The sequence below is a fragment of the Alligator mississippiensis genome, chromosome 3 (genome assembly GCF_030867095.1).
Source record: "Alligator mississippiensis isolate rAllMis1 chromosome 3, rAllMis1, whole genome shotgun sequence".
Classification (NCBI taxonomy): Eukaryota; Metazoa; Chordata; order Crocodylia; family Alligatoridae; genus Alligator; species Alligator mississippiensis.
This window is the reverse complement of record NC_081826.1, coordinates 189,104,431-189,120,880: the sequence shown is the minus strand read 5'-3', so window position 1 is coordinate 189,120,880 and position 16,450 is coordinate 189,104,431. Positions and strand designations below refer to the sequence as shown.

At 49.5% G+C, this 16,450-nt stretch overlaps 1 protein-coding gene across 1 annotated transcript in view; it reads right to left on the bottom strand.

The window, feature by feature from the left end:
- Window positions 1-8,882, bottom strand: part of KIAA2026 (KIAA2026 ortholog) — a 98,232-nt gene extending 89,350 nt beyond the window's left edge. The window contains exon 1 of the mRNA XM_006268905.4: window positions 8,001-8,882. Within this exon, the coding sequence (XP_006268967.3) occupies window positions 8,001-8,398 (398 nt within the window). The 5' untranslated portion in view covers window positions 8,399-8,882. The remainder of the gene's footprint in view (window positions 1-8,000) is intronic.
- Window positions 8,883-16,450: the final 7,568 nt, after the last annotated feature.

The following is a 16,450-nucleotide window of genomic DNA, read 5'->3' as shown; positions in this document are numbered from 1 at the left end:
GGGCCGAGAAATATTAATTTTCTACATTTTTTAGGGGCCCCGTGGGCCAGATTGAATGGCCTCGCAGGCCATATTTTGCCCACCCCTGCCCATACCATACGAATGGCCCTCCTCTGGACCCTCTCGAGTCTATCAACATCCTTCTTGAAGTACGGCGGCCAAACTGGACACAGTACTCCAACTGCGGTATGACGAATGCTGTATAGAAGTATCACCTCCTTGATTCTATTTGTCAGGCATGTTGATGCATGATAAAGTGCAGTTAGCTCTGCTGATGATTTCGTGACACTGACAACGCATGTTCATCTTGGAGTCCACTATGACTACGAGATCCCTTTCCACTTCTGTGCTGCTGAGAGGGTCATTTCCCAGCCAGTAGGTGTGCTGGATATTTTTGTGCCGTAAGTATAGCACTCTGCACTTGTCCTTGTTGTACTGCATCTTATTGTGTACTGTCCACTTTTTAAAACTGTCCAGGTCTGCCTGCAATCATTCCCTACCCTCTGGAGTGTGCACTTCACCGCACAATTTAGTATCGTCTGCAAACTTGGACAAAGTACACTTCACACCCACATCCAAGTTACTGATGAAGATATAGAAGAGTACAGAGCCAAGGACCAAACCCTGCGGGACCCCACTACCCACATCCTTCCGAGTTGATACTGACCCGTCTACTACCACTGTCTGGGTTTGACTGCTAAGCCAATTTGCTACCCGCTGGACTGTGTAAACATCTATATCACAGTCTCTTAATTTATTTATGAGAATGGGATGAGATACCATATCGAAGGCCTTCCTAATATCCAAGAAAATAACGTCCACCTCTACTCCTGCATCTAAGCATTTTGTGACCCTGATATAAAATGAAATCAGATTGGTCAGGCATGATCTACCAGCTACAAATCCATGCTGGTTTCCCTGCTTCATTATTTTTCCCACTGGACTCCCACAGATATGATCCTTCATAATCTTTTAAAGACCTTTCCAAGGATGGAGGTGAGACTGATTGCCCTATAATTACTCAGATCCTCCTTCCTCCCCTTCTTGAATATAGGGACCACACTGGCCCTTTTCCAGTACTCCGGGACCTGACCCGAGCACTCAAACAGCCATGGCAGTGGTTCTGCCATGACACCGGCCAATTCCTTCAGTACTCTCGGATGAAATCCATCTGGGCCTGCTGACTTGAACACATCCAGTCCATCCAAGTGACTCTGCACCAAGTCAGCGTCAACAGTTGGTGGGATGGTGTCCCTCTCATGCCCATCTAAGAGCCCATTAGGAGAATTATCTTGATCCCTGTTCAAGAACACTGAGGCAAAAAACTCACTGAATAGCTCAGTCTTGTCCCCCCTGTCTGTCACCAATTGCTCCTTCTTATTTAGTAGGAGTGCTATGCTGCCCTGCACCTTCCTTTTACTCCCTACATACCTAAAAAAAAAGACTTTTTGTTGTCTTTAATTTGCGTTGCCAGCCTCAGCTCCGTAGTTGCTTTGGCCTTTCTAACTGTCTCCCTGCATGTGCGGGCCAAGTAGTTATATTCCTCCTTGGTAGCTTCCCCCTGCTTCCACTGCCTAGCTTGTATGTGCTTCAATATTAGTTTTATTTTTGCACAATGTTCTTGCTTAATTAGTTTTGTTTTTATTCATATTAAAACACAGATAGAATCTTGCTTAATCTTATATCAGTGATGGACAAAACTCAACCCATAAGTCATACAATATCCCCATGATATTAATTTCACACATAAAACACACAAGTTCCTTGGTTACAGTACATTTGTTACCACAACTACTGTTTAGCCTCAGACTAGGAACACTGTGCACTTCCAACTTCTCATTCTCTGACCACCTTCTGTTTATCTATACCAATACCTCTCAACCAGGATGCCATGTCACCTTGGGGTGCCTTGAGATTCTTTCAAGGGTGCTGCGAGATGCCACGTAATGTTGGCACTGTTAGATGTACAAACATGATTCACAAGATAAACCTAGAAATTCCAAATCCATAGTGTTAAAATCATTCTGCCCTGTTGTGGGCTTTCTGAGTTCTTTGTGGCAGCAGAATTGCTCTATTATTTTTTCGTAGTCAAACAAACAAGTGAAAACTAAGAGCTGGCATTGTCAGAAAGTCTTTCCACTTTTTGTTCACACTCATCTTACAGATGTTGCGCAAAATGCAGCAACCATATCACACAAGGAACATAATGAAGAAAAACATCCAAACTGTTCATAAAGCATTGTCATCCATCCATTAGCCTTCCAAAGCACACTTCACTGACAGTCTAAAACTACTCAGTTAAATTGTCACTCTCTTTTGCCCAAACATCCAGTGAAAGGTTTCATATCTCAAGAAAACAATGGGTACAGCTTAGTCTTCAAGATAAAGAAATCTGAACTCCATTAGTCTCCATAGTGATTTGGGGAACAAATATTTCCTTACTAATACTGGCAAATAGGTTTGAGTTTCTAAATATGCTTGGCATCATGGACCTTTGCAGAGTTCCCATCTGTATTGGTAAAGCACCTATAGCAGTGGTGCCCAACCTTTTTATCCTGCAACCCACAGCTGGGAATGGAGTGCGGCAGTGGCCCAGGAACAGGGGAGCTCCCAACACATGGCGTGGCTCGTCCCTTGTGTGCAGCACTGCCAGCATTGCCCCCAGGACCCTCATTCGGATTGTGACCCGAGGCTGGGAACGGCTGATCTATGATCTTTGTACTATAAGTGTGGTGGTGGGAAACTGCCGCAGGGCTCGGAAACACCAGGGGCAAACCCCAGCATTCCCAAAAAGGAGGGCAGGGCTACCCATACCCCAGGAAACCTACCTCCCAGGCAAGCTGGGTTGGGGGGAGAGCCACACGAGCTGGTGTTTCACCGGTTATTCAAACAGCTGCTTCCCAGGCGGGGCAGTGGCCAGCTGATTATGTCAGCTGGGGACGCTGCCACAGGAGATTTAAAAACCCCGCCAGAAGCAGGTAGGCAGGGGAAAGAGGCCAGCTGGGAATGCACCGGACATGCCAAGACCTGGCACGCCGGCAGGAATTGCTCCAGAGCCACTGCCTCACAGCAGACAAGCATGGGCAATAGCTGGCACATAGCTGGGGACAGGCAGTTCCCAGCCCCAGAGTATTAGAGCTCCATGGCGACTATCCTCTTTGTGAGACTCATCTAACTCCAATCGCTCAGACCCTGAGGCCAGGGTCTAGAGCCTTAGGACCAAGGCAAGATCCCGGCAGCCAGCCAGATTGTTGGTGCCCACACTGGACCCACAGTTATGGGGTGAATGCCCTCCTGGGGGCAAAAGCCCAGAGACCTGAACAGCTGGCGAGTGGACGGGGTGTAGGGGAGGTGGAGCCCCAAGGACCACCGTGGCGCACCTGTGAATACCCTATCTTCAGGTCAGCAAGGGAAAGAACACTGCTGAACCCCCTCCTTTACAAATCCCATCAAGTCATGGCAGGCGAGCTGGGGGACCCCGGCCACAGGGCGTCACAATAAGAAATCCCATTTCTTTTTTATAAGGTCTTTGCCCTGATTTAGGAACCCTTCATTAATACTTCTTACATTTGGGAACTTCCATCTGTGCAACATCATCAATAATCTCCTGTGCATAGTCATAATTTGGCACAGCACAGCAGTGTCCTCTACAGAGCAGTGCAGACCTACACAACAAAAGCACACAGAATAGATCTCAACACCAAATTAACGTGTTACTAACTAGTAGCAATCAGAGACTGAGACACATTCAGTATAAAAAAGCACGTTGCCATAGCATCTAGAGCAGCATTTTTCAACCCACGAGTCGCAACCCAGAAGTGGGTCACAAGAGGATATAAAATGGTCATGAACAAACTTTAAAAATGGATCCTCTGTAGGAGAAAAACATGGGGAACTATGGCTTTTCCCTTGCAGGCTGTCAGAGTTCCAGCCTTCCAGGGTCTGCTTGGGGCCTCCCATACCTCCCCACCCCACACACTGGGGGCTAGGGCCTGGGGCAGCAGGTCAGGAGTGAGGGACACTGGGTTGGGACTGGCTGTTGATGTTTACAAATGGGTCCTGGTACAAAAAGGTTAGAAACCACTACTCTAGATTCTACAGGGCCTCACATTTGTGTTCTGCTGCTGAAGAACTGAGGCAAGCACTACCTAGATTTCTGGGAACGTGTCCTTTGTTAACCTGAAGTCTGGCTGCCACCAGTGAGTCCATTTCTCTGTCACTATGGTCTTCCACAATTCCCTGTCAAGAGTCTGAAAGCAGAGCTCCACCAAGTAAAGCTACTCTAGGTAAGTGGTTTGCAAAATTAGCAACTCATTTATATTCTTCTGTTTCTCATCTATTAGCTGGATCATCTCTGCATCAATAGCTCTGAAAAGGGACAGTCAAATCCCTCTACCTACACAACTCCAAATGCACAAAAATCATCCTTTTTAATTAAATAACTGCCCTAGGTATGGTGCTCAGCACTTAAGTGGTCCTGATTTGCTGTAATTCAATATTTGAAGGATTAGCTTCCTAACTGACAAAGGTTAGATGCAATTTATCCCAAACAAGAGACTGCCTCTCCAGTGGAATTACTTGAGGTGATCAAGTACAACCAAATCACAAACCCATGAATGGTATTATTGCCACTTAATGGTCAATTCCTGAGAGGGTCCCAAGTGCCTAAGTTTTATTTAACTTGAAATATAGATCCTCAAAGCAACTAAACAGAGGCTGTCAAATCTTAAAGGAGTCTAGATTTAAAAAAAAAAAATCAATAATGTTCTCTACGCACCTAAAGTTCTACTTTTGGACATGCCCAGAACTGCTTGTCTGGACAGTACTGAGTGACTAGGCACCTAAGCTCCCTTGAGATCTACAAAGGTATTAAAGGCCCTTCTATACACAGGGCCTGACTAAAGATGTTCTCAAAGTATGTCCACAAGATAAAATGTACATAAAATGTTGCCAGAGGGGGAGGACATGAGATTTCTGCTCTTTAATCAAATGGCTCAGTGGTGAGATCATTCAGCCAGGATGCAGGAGATTAGGATCCAGTTCTCCCCTTTAAATGCCTCTACCAATCCTCTCTACCTCTACCTTCCACCCTCTAACTACCGAGCTAAAACGTATTCCAAGGCCGGGTTCTACAAATCCTTTAATAATTAGATATGCACTGCATTAGAGAAAAGAAGAAAGTGAGCATGACAATTTTTGTAATCAGGGAGAGAGGAGATCTAAGTTATAATCCTTTATCCAATGAATACAGAACATCCTTAAAAGGGATAGAGGGGCTTGTTGGTTTGTTTTAAAATAATTTCATCTTGTGAACACCAGGGCAAGGGCCACTCTCACCATTCTAGCAAATCTACATTGCACATAGCAATCCAAGAGCATTCTTCAAGGCTGGTCTTACACAAGAAAGACATTGCAAAGTACACTAGTGTTCCTACCCTAGCTCAACTAGGGATGGGTAAAGAGGGCATCAACTTCAGGCTGCGATTTAGAGGGAGTGACAGAATGGCACCAGCAATGGTGACGGCAGAGGCAACAGCAACAGCAGCAGCCTGTGTGCAGAACAGCAGCAGACAGTCAGGTAAGACTCTAGTGCTCAGCACCTTTCTCCACCCTATTTCTCCAACCACGGGGCCCAAATTTCCAGTTAAGATTCTGAACAGAAATTTCCAGCACACTTCTCTGCACTAACTCCTCACATTGACACACACAGTCTACAGTAACAGCAAGGCACTCCTGTCTACTTTCAAAGACACTTTCTCAGGTTGTCTATACCGTTCAGAAATTCCCTCTGCTTCCTGCCATACACCTAGACATCTCCCTTGCTCTCACAGAAGTGAAAAATTCAGCAAGCACTTAACACAAGAGACAGCTTACCCCAAACAAGAGAGCATTTGCTCAGAGGGGAAATTGCTTCAGAACACGTACAACTAAACCTCAATGCCACAGGGCACTGAAAGTTCTTAGCAACAACAGTATTGTAAGCCACCTCACCTAGATAAAGGTGTCTCCTTAGGGAACTTAGAATTAATTCACTATAAATCCATACTAACTTAACTTTTCAGTAAGTTCCCCATGTAGATAAGGCCTCACTGTCCATTCCGGAGATGCTCAGCCTCTTGTTGTGTAGGAAATCCTAGGATTGGCACAAAATGTTTCAGATGGTCTAAAGTCTGTAAATAGGCTATTTGTTGCTCCATTTTGATCGATTATTCCAAATGGAAAGTCAACCAGGCATTTTCTCATCATCAGTGTATAACATGAATTCAATAAGCCATTGTGTCACACTGTTATTATGACAGAATTACTCCACTCAAGAGATTACTAACATGGAAGAGTTTTCACTCCTTACACAGACTGAGCCTCCAAGGAAGTTCAGTCATCTTAAGAATTCAAGAGAAGGAAGCTCTTGCAGTCTGACGCCAAAGTAACCATTATTACTGGTAACAGCAGCCTGTGGCATGCAGAAGGGTCAAATGTTCTTCGCACCTGTTCTATTGTCATTCTGGTATAAAAATCAACTGGGGAAGACGGGACTTAGGGTAATCCATTTTCATGACCACAGGTTGGTTTTCAGACTATTCTTACTCTAAGCTACCAATAAATTCAAAAGAACTCCCTATATGCACTGAGCTAGCATCAGACATCCATCCATTTCATCCTCAGCCACATTTTGACATATTAGATACCCAGTCGTAGGGGAGAAATCTGCCATACCTTTCACTGTCCCTGCCATTCCGGAATACAAACAAGACAAAAAACAAACTTATAATCAATAAGCTTCTGCCAAGATAACGATTAAATCGGAAATTTTTCCTGACAGAAACAAAAATGACTAGATCAATGAATCCGGTACATTCATTTGTGGCTACTTTGCTCCCAGAGATGACCACCAGGTCTTTAGGGCAGCTGCATCTTCCTCTCTCTCCCATAAATGCCAACAGGGTACTGGGTCCCCTGAGCCAATCAAGGGGACAGTTCATATCAAGTCGTGCCTTGGCTCTCAGCTTTCACCAAGGCTGTTCCTATGCTTTGACTGAGGATAATTTCACCAACAGTGAAAACTCCATGAAAATTAAAGTGCCTTCAGTGACTGAAGCTTAAAGATCTCTTTGCACATGCTCCTATGGGACCTTATTTCTGCCACTGCCCTAGGAAAAGACTATTTTCTGAGCAATGCCAATTACATTATAAAGGTGGCCAGGCTTGGTCCCAACCAGTGTTACTAGGTGTAGGATAATCATTATATGTGTATGATAATTTCAACCCTTGTACCATGTACAAATCATAATAAAAGTGTTCAAAATGTACAATAATTTGAGACACTGCCTCTGCCTTTGTTTCAGGGTAATCTGCATTATCACAGAAGCTCACATAGAGGTGAGAGACTCCTTACCAGCTATGAACTGCCTGCCCAGAGGAGTTTTCCATCTATTAACTCCTCTGTGAAATCCTATGAAAATATGAACTTTCATTTCTACCCAAGAGAACTTTTACAATTTTTTCTCCAATGCCTGATGAAGGGTGTTTGTACCCAAAAGCTTGCAACTGAAGACTGTTTTTGCAAAAATCTTGTTGGTCAAATAAAAGATAACATCTCTACTATGAGTCCTGAATAATTTTTAAAGTAGCTAATTGATGCAGCCCATGCAAAACACAAGTTGCTCTCAGGGAGTCTTAACTGATTTGGGTTTGCTGCCAGCGCTTTCCTATGCCTGGAAATAAAGAAAGGCTTCAACTTTGGTGAGCCAGCTCTCCCTCACTCCCTGGGCTAGTTAGAGTAAAGGAAATAAGAAGACGTATTTGCATATTTAAATGTCTGTTTTTCAGTGTCCAATAGTTTTTCAGCAAATACAAGAATTCCGAGCTCCCAATAGAATAATTTCATATTTAAGACCTGGCAACGCTGGTCCCGAGCCCCGCCCTCAGGGCCAGGAGCCCAAGCAGGGTCTCTCTCGCTGGTGGGGGGAAGGAGCAGGGGGGCCAGGGCCGCCGGCACTCACCGGGACAGGAGCGCCAGCTTCTGCTCCAGCATCATCTCCAGTTTCTGAGCCTGCTTGGAGAGCCAGTGGTCCACGCCATGCAGGCGGTAGCAGGTCTCCAGCATCAGGCGGAAGTCGGCCACGAAGTCGGTGATGCCCGCATACTGCCCGCGGGAGAATTTCTCCTCCATCTTCAACAGCCACATCCCGCCCGGTGGCGGCTGCGGGGAGCGCCTGCCGCCCCCCCCCGCCTCGGCGGCGGCTCCTCCCCCACTGCCCTCCTCCCCTGCCAGGGGCTGCAGGAAAGGCGCTGTGAGCGGCCGGTGCTTCTCCAGCAGGAACTCGCCGAGGATGCGGTAGCCCTGCTGCAGCTCCGGGCTCAGCCGCTGCTCCCAGCCGCCAACCGCCGCCTCCGCCATGGCCCCCCGCGGCGGCGCCAGGCTCTCGCCGCCCGGGCGCTGCCGCCCCCCGCGCCGCGGCGGCGCCTCAGCCTCTCGCCTCGGCGGCGGGGAAGGCGGGCGCGCGGCTCGACATGGCCGGCGGGCTCCTAGCCGTGGCGCCGCGACCTCCGTGTCCCCCCCGCCGCGCTCCCGCAGGCGCCGCGTCCCGGTCCGACCCCTCCCCCACGCCTTGGCCGCGGCCGCTCGCGGGGGCTGCGTACGCCGGGGCCGGGCCCGCGGCCCTGCCCGCTCGCCAGGCGCCCGCGCCGTTGCGCGCGAGGCCGAGGCCGAGGCCGCTGCCGGGCCGTCCCCTCCCCCCGACCCGCTATCTGCCGGGGCACATGGCAGCCGGCGGCAATGTAGGTTAACGGCCTGAGGGGGGAGGGGCGGGAGGGGGCGGCTGGTAACCACCCCCCCCCCGGCGGCCTGGAAAAGGGACGAGAGAAAGAGCCGAGCCTCCTCCCGCAGCGCGCATGCGCAGAAGCTACAGCCACGGACCCGGCGCGCCGATTGTGGGGGGGGGTGTTTTTTTTCGCACGCCGGCTGGTGGCGTCATCCGGGCGCGACGCCGCCTGCGCAAGCGTGGTGGCAGGCTTACGTTCGGCCGGGAGGTGCTGCGGCGCATGCGCAGCGCGATGCTAGGGCTGTACCTGCGGGGTAGAACGGTCCCTGGCTGTCCTCCTGTGACATAATCCCAAAGGCCTTCTTCTGGCCTTGGTGGGGGCAGTGCAAGGCAGCTTCCCTCCCTACTCCCCTGCCTCCTCCTCCTCTCTCCCCTCTTCCTCCTCTTCTTCTGCCCACACCAAGCATAAGCTGCTTACTTTCATCATCCAAAAAAAATTAAAAGCTTACTTCCATCACCAAGGGCATCCAGAGCTGATCCCTGTCCTGGCCCGCAAGCTGCCAGCTCCTACCTCATCCCCCTGGGTCCCTCATGCCTTAAATTCTGGGCTGCTTTCACACATGGGAGAAGCCCCCCCCATGAACAGCCTCCTCAGCCTTCAAATTCTTTCTTGGAACAGTCACAGCAGAGGAAGAGGCCCAAGAAGATGGACAATCCCAACTCACCCATTTACTGTTGGTCTGCTGGGACTTCAAATAACAATGACCATCAATTCGTGCAATCCACAGCCTTACACACATTAAACGTCGGAATCCTTAAGGAAAATAAATCCTGTGTGAGTGTAGAGTGCCTTTGGTCCCCATCCTTGACAGCGTGGTAGCAACCTCTAACATATATCTTGGGCAGTCAGCCAATAACTTCTGAAAAAAAAAATGTGTTATAACCCAAACTCAGCAGAACAGAATTCTCTTAAGAGCTCACCTATCCTAGTTCTAAGGCTCCTTTTGTTCCCAGGGTCAGGACAGAAGTCCCAGATCTTTTCTCTCCAAGGTTTATCAACTGCCATCTAGTTCTGCCTTTTCTTCAATGGAAGGAAAGAATAAATTCCAAGCCTCTTCTTCCCAGGGCTTAAATAAATCTTTGACCCACTTATTTTCACAAGGAAGAAAGTGGAACAAATCTCAAGGTCTCAAAAATCTCATCAGGTTTTAAATACGGGTTGGTTTTCCTTCCCCTGAAAAGGGTATAACACATCCCCCACACACTTAAAAGAAACAAAACTAAGCTTACATGTGCATATCAAATATCTTCTCTGTGGGTAGCTGTCTTCCCTCAATGCAGCTTCTTGACTGTCCAGTCATCACTTTTTCCTTTCTAAATGCTCCAGGCTGACTTCCTTGGCTACAAGTACTTTTTTATTCCAGTCAGTTGATCTTTGTTTCAAAACTAGACACTTCCTCACTAAGCCACCCTCTTGTTTCTAGCAGACTCCAAATACACAGCGTAGATTCATTATATTGGGCCACCTTTCTAGATTTTAAATTGCATGCTGTTATAAAGTCAAGAATAAAGATTCACATCTTAATTTGATGAACAATTTTTCTTCTAAATTTGCAGATTTAGAAGAAAACTTTGGGCCCAGTGAGGACTGGAAAAACTTCCTTGAATCCATAAAAAGGGGAACTCTCTCCACTGTTAGAACTTCTGAAGTCAAAGGGAAAAACTCCCACTAAAAAAAGTGTTATTATATGTGGCAATTCAACTGTGTGAAGTGTTATATAGAGTTTCATAAAAGATTTCATAAATGTCCATCATTCTGAGGTCTAGGATGTTGCAAGGAAAATTAAATTTGGTCATGTCAAGTTGACTGAACTCCCAGAAGCCTTTTCAAGATGATTCAGATTTAGTAATGATTGTGGCCTGAAGCAAACCACATTAAAATGCTGACTGCTCAATATAGATTAGACAGTGAAATTCTGACAAATTGCGACCTGTCAGACATCTGACTCCCCAGGTACCTCTCCACTTTTACCTTTGCTGCTACATCCCCCTTTGCCCCCGACCCCCCACCCCAGCCTGTCCCTCAACCCCTGATGCCTCCATTTCCATTTTCACTGATTGGCTTTCTTGCCTGCATTGTGTGCCAGGCCAGCCTCTGGCTTATTTACTATTCCTTCCATCCAGGACCAACTGCAGGTACTTCCTCAGCCTGACAAAGGGTTTTTCAACCCGAAAGCTGGCATCCTAGGCAGCTAAGTCGAGCACACCGGGAGCCTTACAACTGCACAGCAACCAGCAAGTGTCAGGCCTGTAAAGATGTGACAGGTCTGGGCTTTCCCCAACCAGGACTCTGTGTGTGTGTGTGTGTGTGTGTGTGTGTGTGTGTGTGTGTGTGTGTGTGTGTGTGTGTGTTAGCTGGAGGTTATGGTGCCTCCTACCCGCCTTTCACCAGAGAATCATTGGTTCTGGCATTTACAGGGCTGGCGCACTGCCAGCAGTCCCACCAGGCCTCCCTACCCTGGCAGGGTGCAGTTTTAGTGGTCATGCCCAGGACCTGGAGACTCCTCCTTCCCCATAGCCCCATCCCATACCTTCAAGTTGTCCTGGCAGGGGAACAAGCTCAGTAGGGACATGTTCTTCCCCTGCTGGCTGGTGATGCAGTTAGTGCCCCCTCAACCTGACACCGGGGCATTAACTGGTTTTTAAAAAAAGGAAAAATTAAATAGGTGTGGATGGAGTGAGGAGGGTGGCATTCAGTCCATCTGCACCTGGAGCTTGGGGAACCCCAGCAGCGGGAGGTTCACCTTCAGGAACACCAGCTGCTCCACCAACCAGCATCCAAGCAGGTGTGGTGGGGTGTCACTACATCCCTAGCAATGCTGAACACCCTCTCACTTGGCACACTGGTCGGTGGACAGGACAGGTGTTGCCAGGCAACTGTGGCCAGATATGGCCACACCAGGCTGCAGCTTGCCCAGTAGGCCAAGGGGTCGCACAGTAGTGGCTCCACATCCTCGGCAAGATAGGCAGCCACCAAGGCATGAGTGTTACCTGCCCGATGCTGGGGTCTGGTGGCTCTGGATCCCACCATAGAAGCCATGTCCTTAGCCCATATTGGCAGCACCTGTGGTGGAGGACAAGACTGGCTCGTGGATGGCATGCTAGCGTGAGACAGTGGATCCCCCTGTTCCACGTCCCCCCGCCTCCCTGACTTTCTTTACCAGCACCTCTGTCCACTGATTCAGGGTTTGGCTGCCACATACGGTGCCCTTCACCCTTGGGTAACACATGGAGGCCAGCACATGGACTGTACTGGACCGCTAGGGATCAAGCCATTTCCTGATGCCCTCCTGCAGCCGCCTCACCAGTGCCTGCACGTCTGGTGACAGTGGCCTGCCCCAGCCAGGAACATTGATCCCCTGGAAGCTCTCCATTTGGCTCTGAAGTTCCCTCACTACAGGGATCACCTGGCTAAGGAGGGCATCAGCAGCACCAAGATCTGGGAAATGGTATCCCACTCAGCTTTGTTCAGGGGGCCGCTGATCCCGATCTCCCTGAGCAGGGCCATCTCATGGATAGCCTTCTGTTGCTCTACCAGCCTCTCAAGCATCAGGTATGTGGAGTTCCACTGAGTCTCCACATCCTGCATGATTTTGTGCTACGGGATGTTTAGCTCCGTTTGTTTGTCCTGCAGCATCTTGCCCCCCTTGAAGCTCCAGTGGAAGTAGCCTGTCACCTTCCTGCATTTGGAAATGAGCTTGCTGGTGGTGCTGGAACCATCACCGGTAGCCCTGTCCCCCTCCAAGGCGTCCCTGACAACAAGGTGCAACTTGTGTGCCCCACAGAGGATGCCAACAAAGTTGGCATCACAGACCGCCTTGACCATATTGGCCCCATTGTCAGTGACCATGAAGCTGTGGGTGAGCTTGCCCTGCCCAGCGAGCCACACCTGCACCAGGAAGTTCATGGCCCCCATGATCTCTGCTGCTGCGTGGGACTCATCCAGCACCTCAGCTTGAAGGAGAGCCCAGCGATGGCCTGACTGGTCACACCAGCACCCTGTGGGGGAGAGGTAGGCATGATCTCCACCCCAGCTGCTCCAGATGTCCGAGGTGAAGTGTAAGGCCACCTGTGGACCTGCCTTGCGCAGCTCATCCCTCAAGTACTTCGCGTATGCTGCATATAGGGATGGCACCACCTTCCTACTGAAGGTGGTGCATGCGGGCACTTGGTATGGTGGGACTGCAAGCACCATGAGCCACCTGAACCCTGGCTGCTCAACAAAGGAGAAGGGCTGGCCATCGACAGCAAGCATCTCCCCAATGCTGTGGGTGAGCTCGCTCAGCCTTGCAAAGCGCCCTACTTTCTGTCCGCCTTTCCCCCACTGTTCCAGTATGGCCTGCCTCTGCTTCAGGGGGACAGGATCTTTGGCACGTGCAGGAGACTTCCTTTTGGGCATGCTCCCACTGGTGCCAGGCTGAGGAGGAGCAAGAGCAAGGGGGTGGTGCCTGCATCAGCATCCCTGTGGTGGTCATATGTTTTGTTCCCTTGCTCTGGCTGGTTTTGGCTCAGCAGTGCAGGCAGATAGTGTACATGGGATCACCTGCCAGCTCAAAATGATTCCAGACCACACTACCCGCTTGCTTCTGGGGTCTGGGTGCATCTGTGGATGCTTCTGCATTTCCCTCCTCCTCAGCAGGCAGAGGCACAGCAAGAGGAGCGGAGTCAGCTGAGCCACTTGCCTCCACCTCTACATAAACCTCCTCCGAAGTGCCTTCTGTGGAAGGTAACCTGGCTTGAAGGGAAACTTGAAGGGTGTTGAGCACAAACTCAGCTGATTCCCCCTCCTTCCCCATAATTTCCCTTGCTAGGGCACTAAGATCCAGATCCAGCACCAGCTCTTCTTCTGGCACTGGAAGGCTCAGCATGGGAAGTGACAAAGGGGTGGAGTGGGCTGCTGTGCTGGTGCTGGTGCTGCTGGTTGTGGTTGTCGTCATGGTGGGGGTGGGGGGGGTTATGGCTGCTGTATGTGGATGGGATGCAGTCTTGGGCACAGGCAGTGGCTGTGGCACTGCTATCCTCTCCTTGCTGCTTGTAGCAGCCTCATCCCTTTTAGCTGGAGGAAAGAGGCTGCGTCTCAGTTTGGTGGGGGAGGAACATACAGTTCTCCCTCTACCCCCTCTTCCACCCCTCCCTGAAGGCTGGCCAGTGTGACCACCTGCCTTTCCACCATGCTTCATGATGTGTTTCATGTCTTCCTTTTCAAGAAATATATAAATGTATTTGTGTTCCTATATAAACTGAAAACTGTAGGTGTGCTGCAGTGACGAGATTTACAAACCCGATAGAAATATTTCTGTGTAGAAAAACTCAAAAGCGTTGGTGTGTTGGAAAGAATGACTGTATAAAAACAAATATATATAGTAAATTCCTACATAGAGCAAATTCTATTGTAACCCTATCCAATATAAGTATAAGATTCAAAAGAATAAATCAATGAATATAATAATATAATAAAAGCACCTACAAGAAGCAGGTATTCTGAAATTCCTCTTGCTAGGGTAGCAAGCAGGGAATCCTTTAGAAAATCAGCGCTCCTAGCCATAGTGGTCTGACAGAGAGCTGCAAGAACAGACAGCTCGCTAAGTGACCCCAAAGCAGAAAGCAGGGCAGTTCAAAAAATGCTGCCTTTCATGACATTTTTCTGTCCCTCCCCCGGAGTGCTGGGGTTGGAAGGGACCTCAGAGAAGGGTGACAGTCACTGGCCAGCTACATATGTCAATAAAAAGAGCGCTCCTTCCCCCGACCCCACCTTTTCCCCTCCTCCCCCTCCCTTCCCTTACTTTACTTTCTGTTTCCCTGCAGGGAAGCCATTAAAAATAAGCCCAGCTTCAGTCGAAATTCGAAACGTTTCGAAAAGTTTGAAACATTTTGACCTGCCCTTTTTCGTTTCAACCCTATTTCGAGCCTCTCTGTTTCATTTCAACTTTGCTGTTTCGAGGTAGAAACGGCTCAAAACAGCGTCAAAACAAAACGGGTGGTGAAATTTTGTACAGCTCTAGTGGCTAGTATTTGGATTCAGATTCGGCCAATTCGGGGGACAGTGATTCAATCTGGTGATTCAAATCACTGTCCCAAATTGATTTGGCTGAATCTGATTTGGAGATTTAGCTGCTGCTGAATCAGCCGAATTCCAAATCACACAGGCCCCATCCCCCACCCGCTCTCCCAGCTCCACCTGGCCTCAACTCCCGTCACTTTGAAGAAAAAACCCCCGCATTCACCGGCTGCTGCTAGGCGGGGCAGGGGGGCAATCTCTGCTGCCCCCTACTGCTCCATGCTGTGTGGGGAGCTCTGCCACAAGCCCCCCAACCCTTGCCTACTCTCCCAGCCCCCCCACCATGGCTGCCCCACCCGCCCCAGCTTCTGGCCCTTAAAAAAAAAAAGCCCTGACTCACCGGCTCCTGCCAGCTGAGGGGTGACCCCTGGTGCCCCCCACTACCCTGTGCTGTGTGGGGGGCTCTGTGATGAGCCCCCAGAAATCCCAAGGCCACTGCAGAAGCCAGTGAGGCTTAGGTTTTGTTTTTTTGTTTTTTAAGGTCCGGGAACTGGGATGGGTGGGGAGCCATGGGAGGTCTGGGAGAGCGGGCAGGGGTCGGGGGGCTCATGGCAGAGTCCCCCGCATGGCATGAGATAGTGGGGATAAGCGGGGATTGCCCACCCCATCTGGCAGCAGCTTGTGTGTGGGGTCTTTTTTTTAAAGAACCAGAAGCTGGGGTGGGTGGGGAGCCATGGGGGCACTGGGGGAGCAGGCAGGGGATAGGGCTGGGCAGGGGTCCCCCATGGCCCCCTCCCCCACCCCCTACTTACTGGCTCCGAGTCCAGCTCCAGCTCCCTACTGCAGCTGGCAGGCGGGGACTGTCCGAATCATCGAAGCTCTCTGAATCTTTTCCAAAGATTCATAAAGCTTCAAAACAATTTGAACCTTTTAATTGGTCCCCTGATTCGATTCGGATTCAGAAATTCGGCTGTTGAATTGGGCTGAATCTCCTCTGAATCAAACCAGCACCCAAAGCTTCGCACAGCCCTACAGGCTATCTACAGAAGCTGTGGATTCTCCATCCTTGGGAATTTTCAAGAGTAGGTTAAAGAGACACGTGGCTGGGATGGTTTAGATGGGAATGATCCTGCCTTGAGCAGGGGGCTGTCTGCAACATTGGAGTTACATCTTTGCTGCTCAATATACATCTGCTTCAGAACACATGAGTATTTTGGTTTCACCCTCTTTTCCTGTCCTAAAAAATAAATCTCAGGTACTTCTATTGGAACTTCATCAACACAGTAACTGAGCACCCCCACAATCCTGAAGGTCTTTGTCTTCATAATACCACCATGAAGAAGGAAAGTCTCCCACTGCAACCTCAGCCACACCACAATCTGCTGGCTGGGGAATTGGCTCTGTGGTAGGACCCAGAGGGTGGTGGTTGACAGAAGTCAATCATCGTGGTGCTCTGTGACCAGTGAGATCCCCCAGGGCTCTGTCCTTGGGCCTATACTGTTTAACGTCTTCATTAATGATGTGGACATTGGTATCAGAAGCGGACTGGCCAAGTTTGCCGATGATACCAAACTCTGGGGTAAACCGTCCCCCCCTCTGGGTGTGGACCTGAAGACAGGAGGGTGATCCA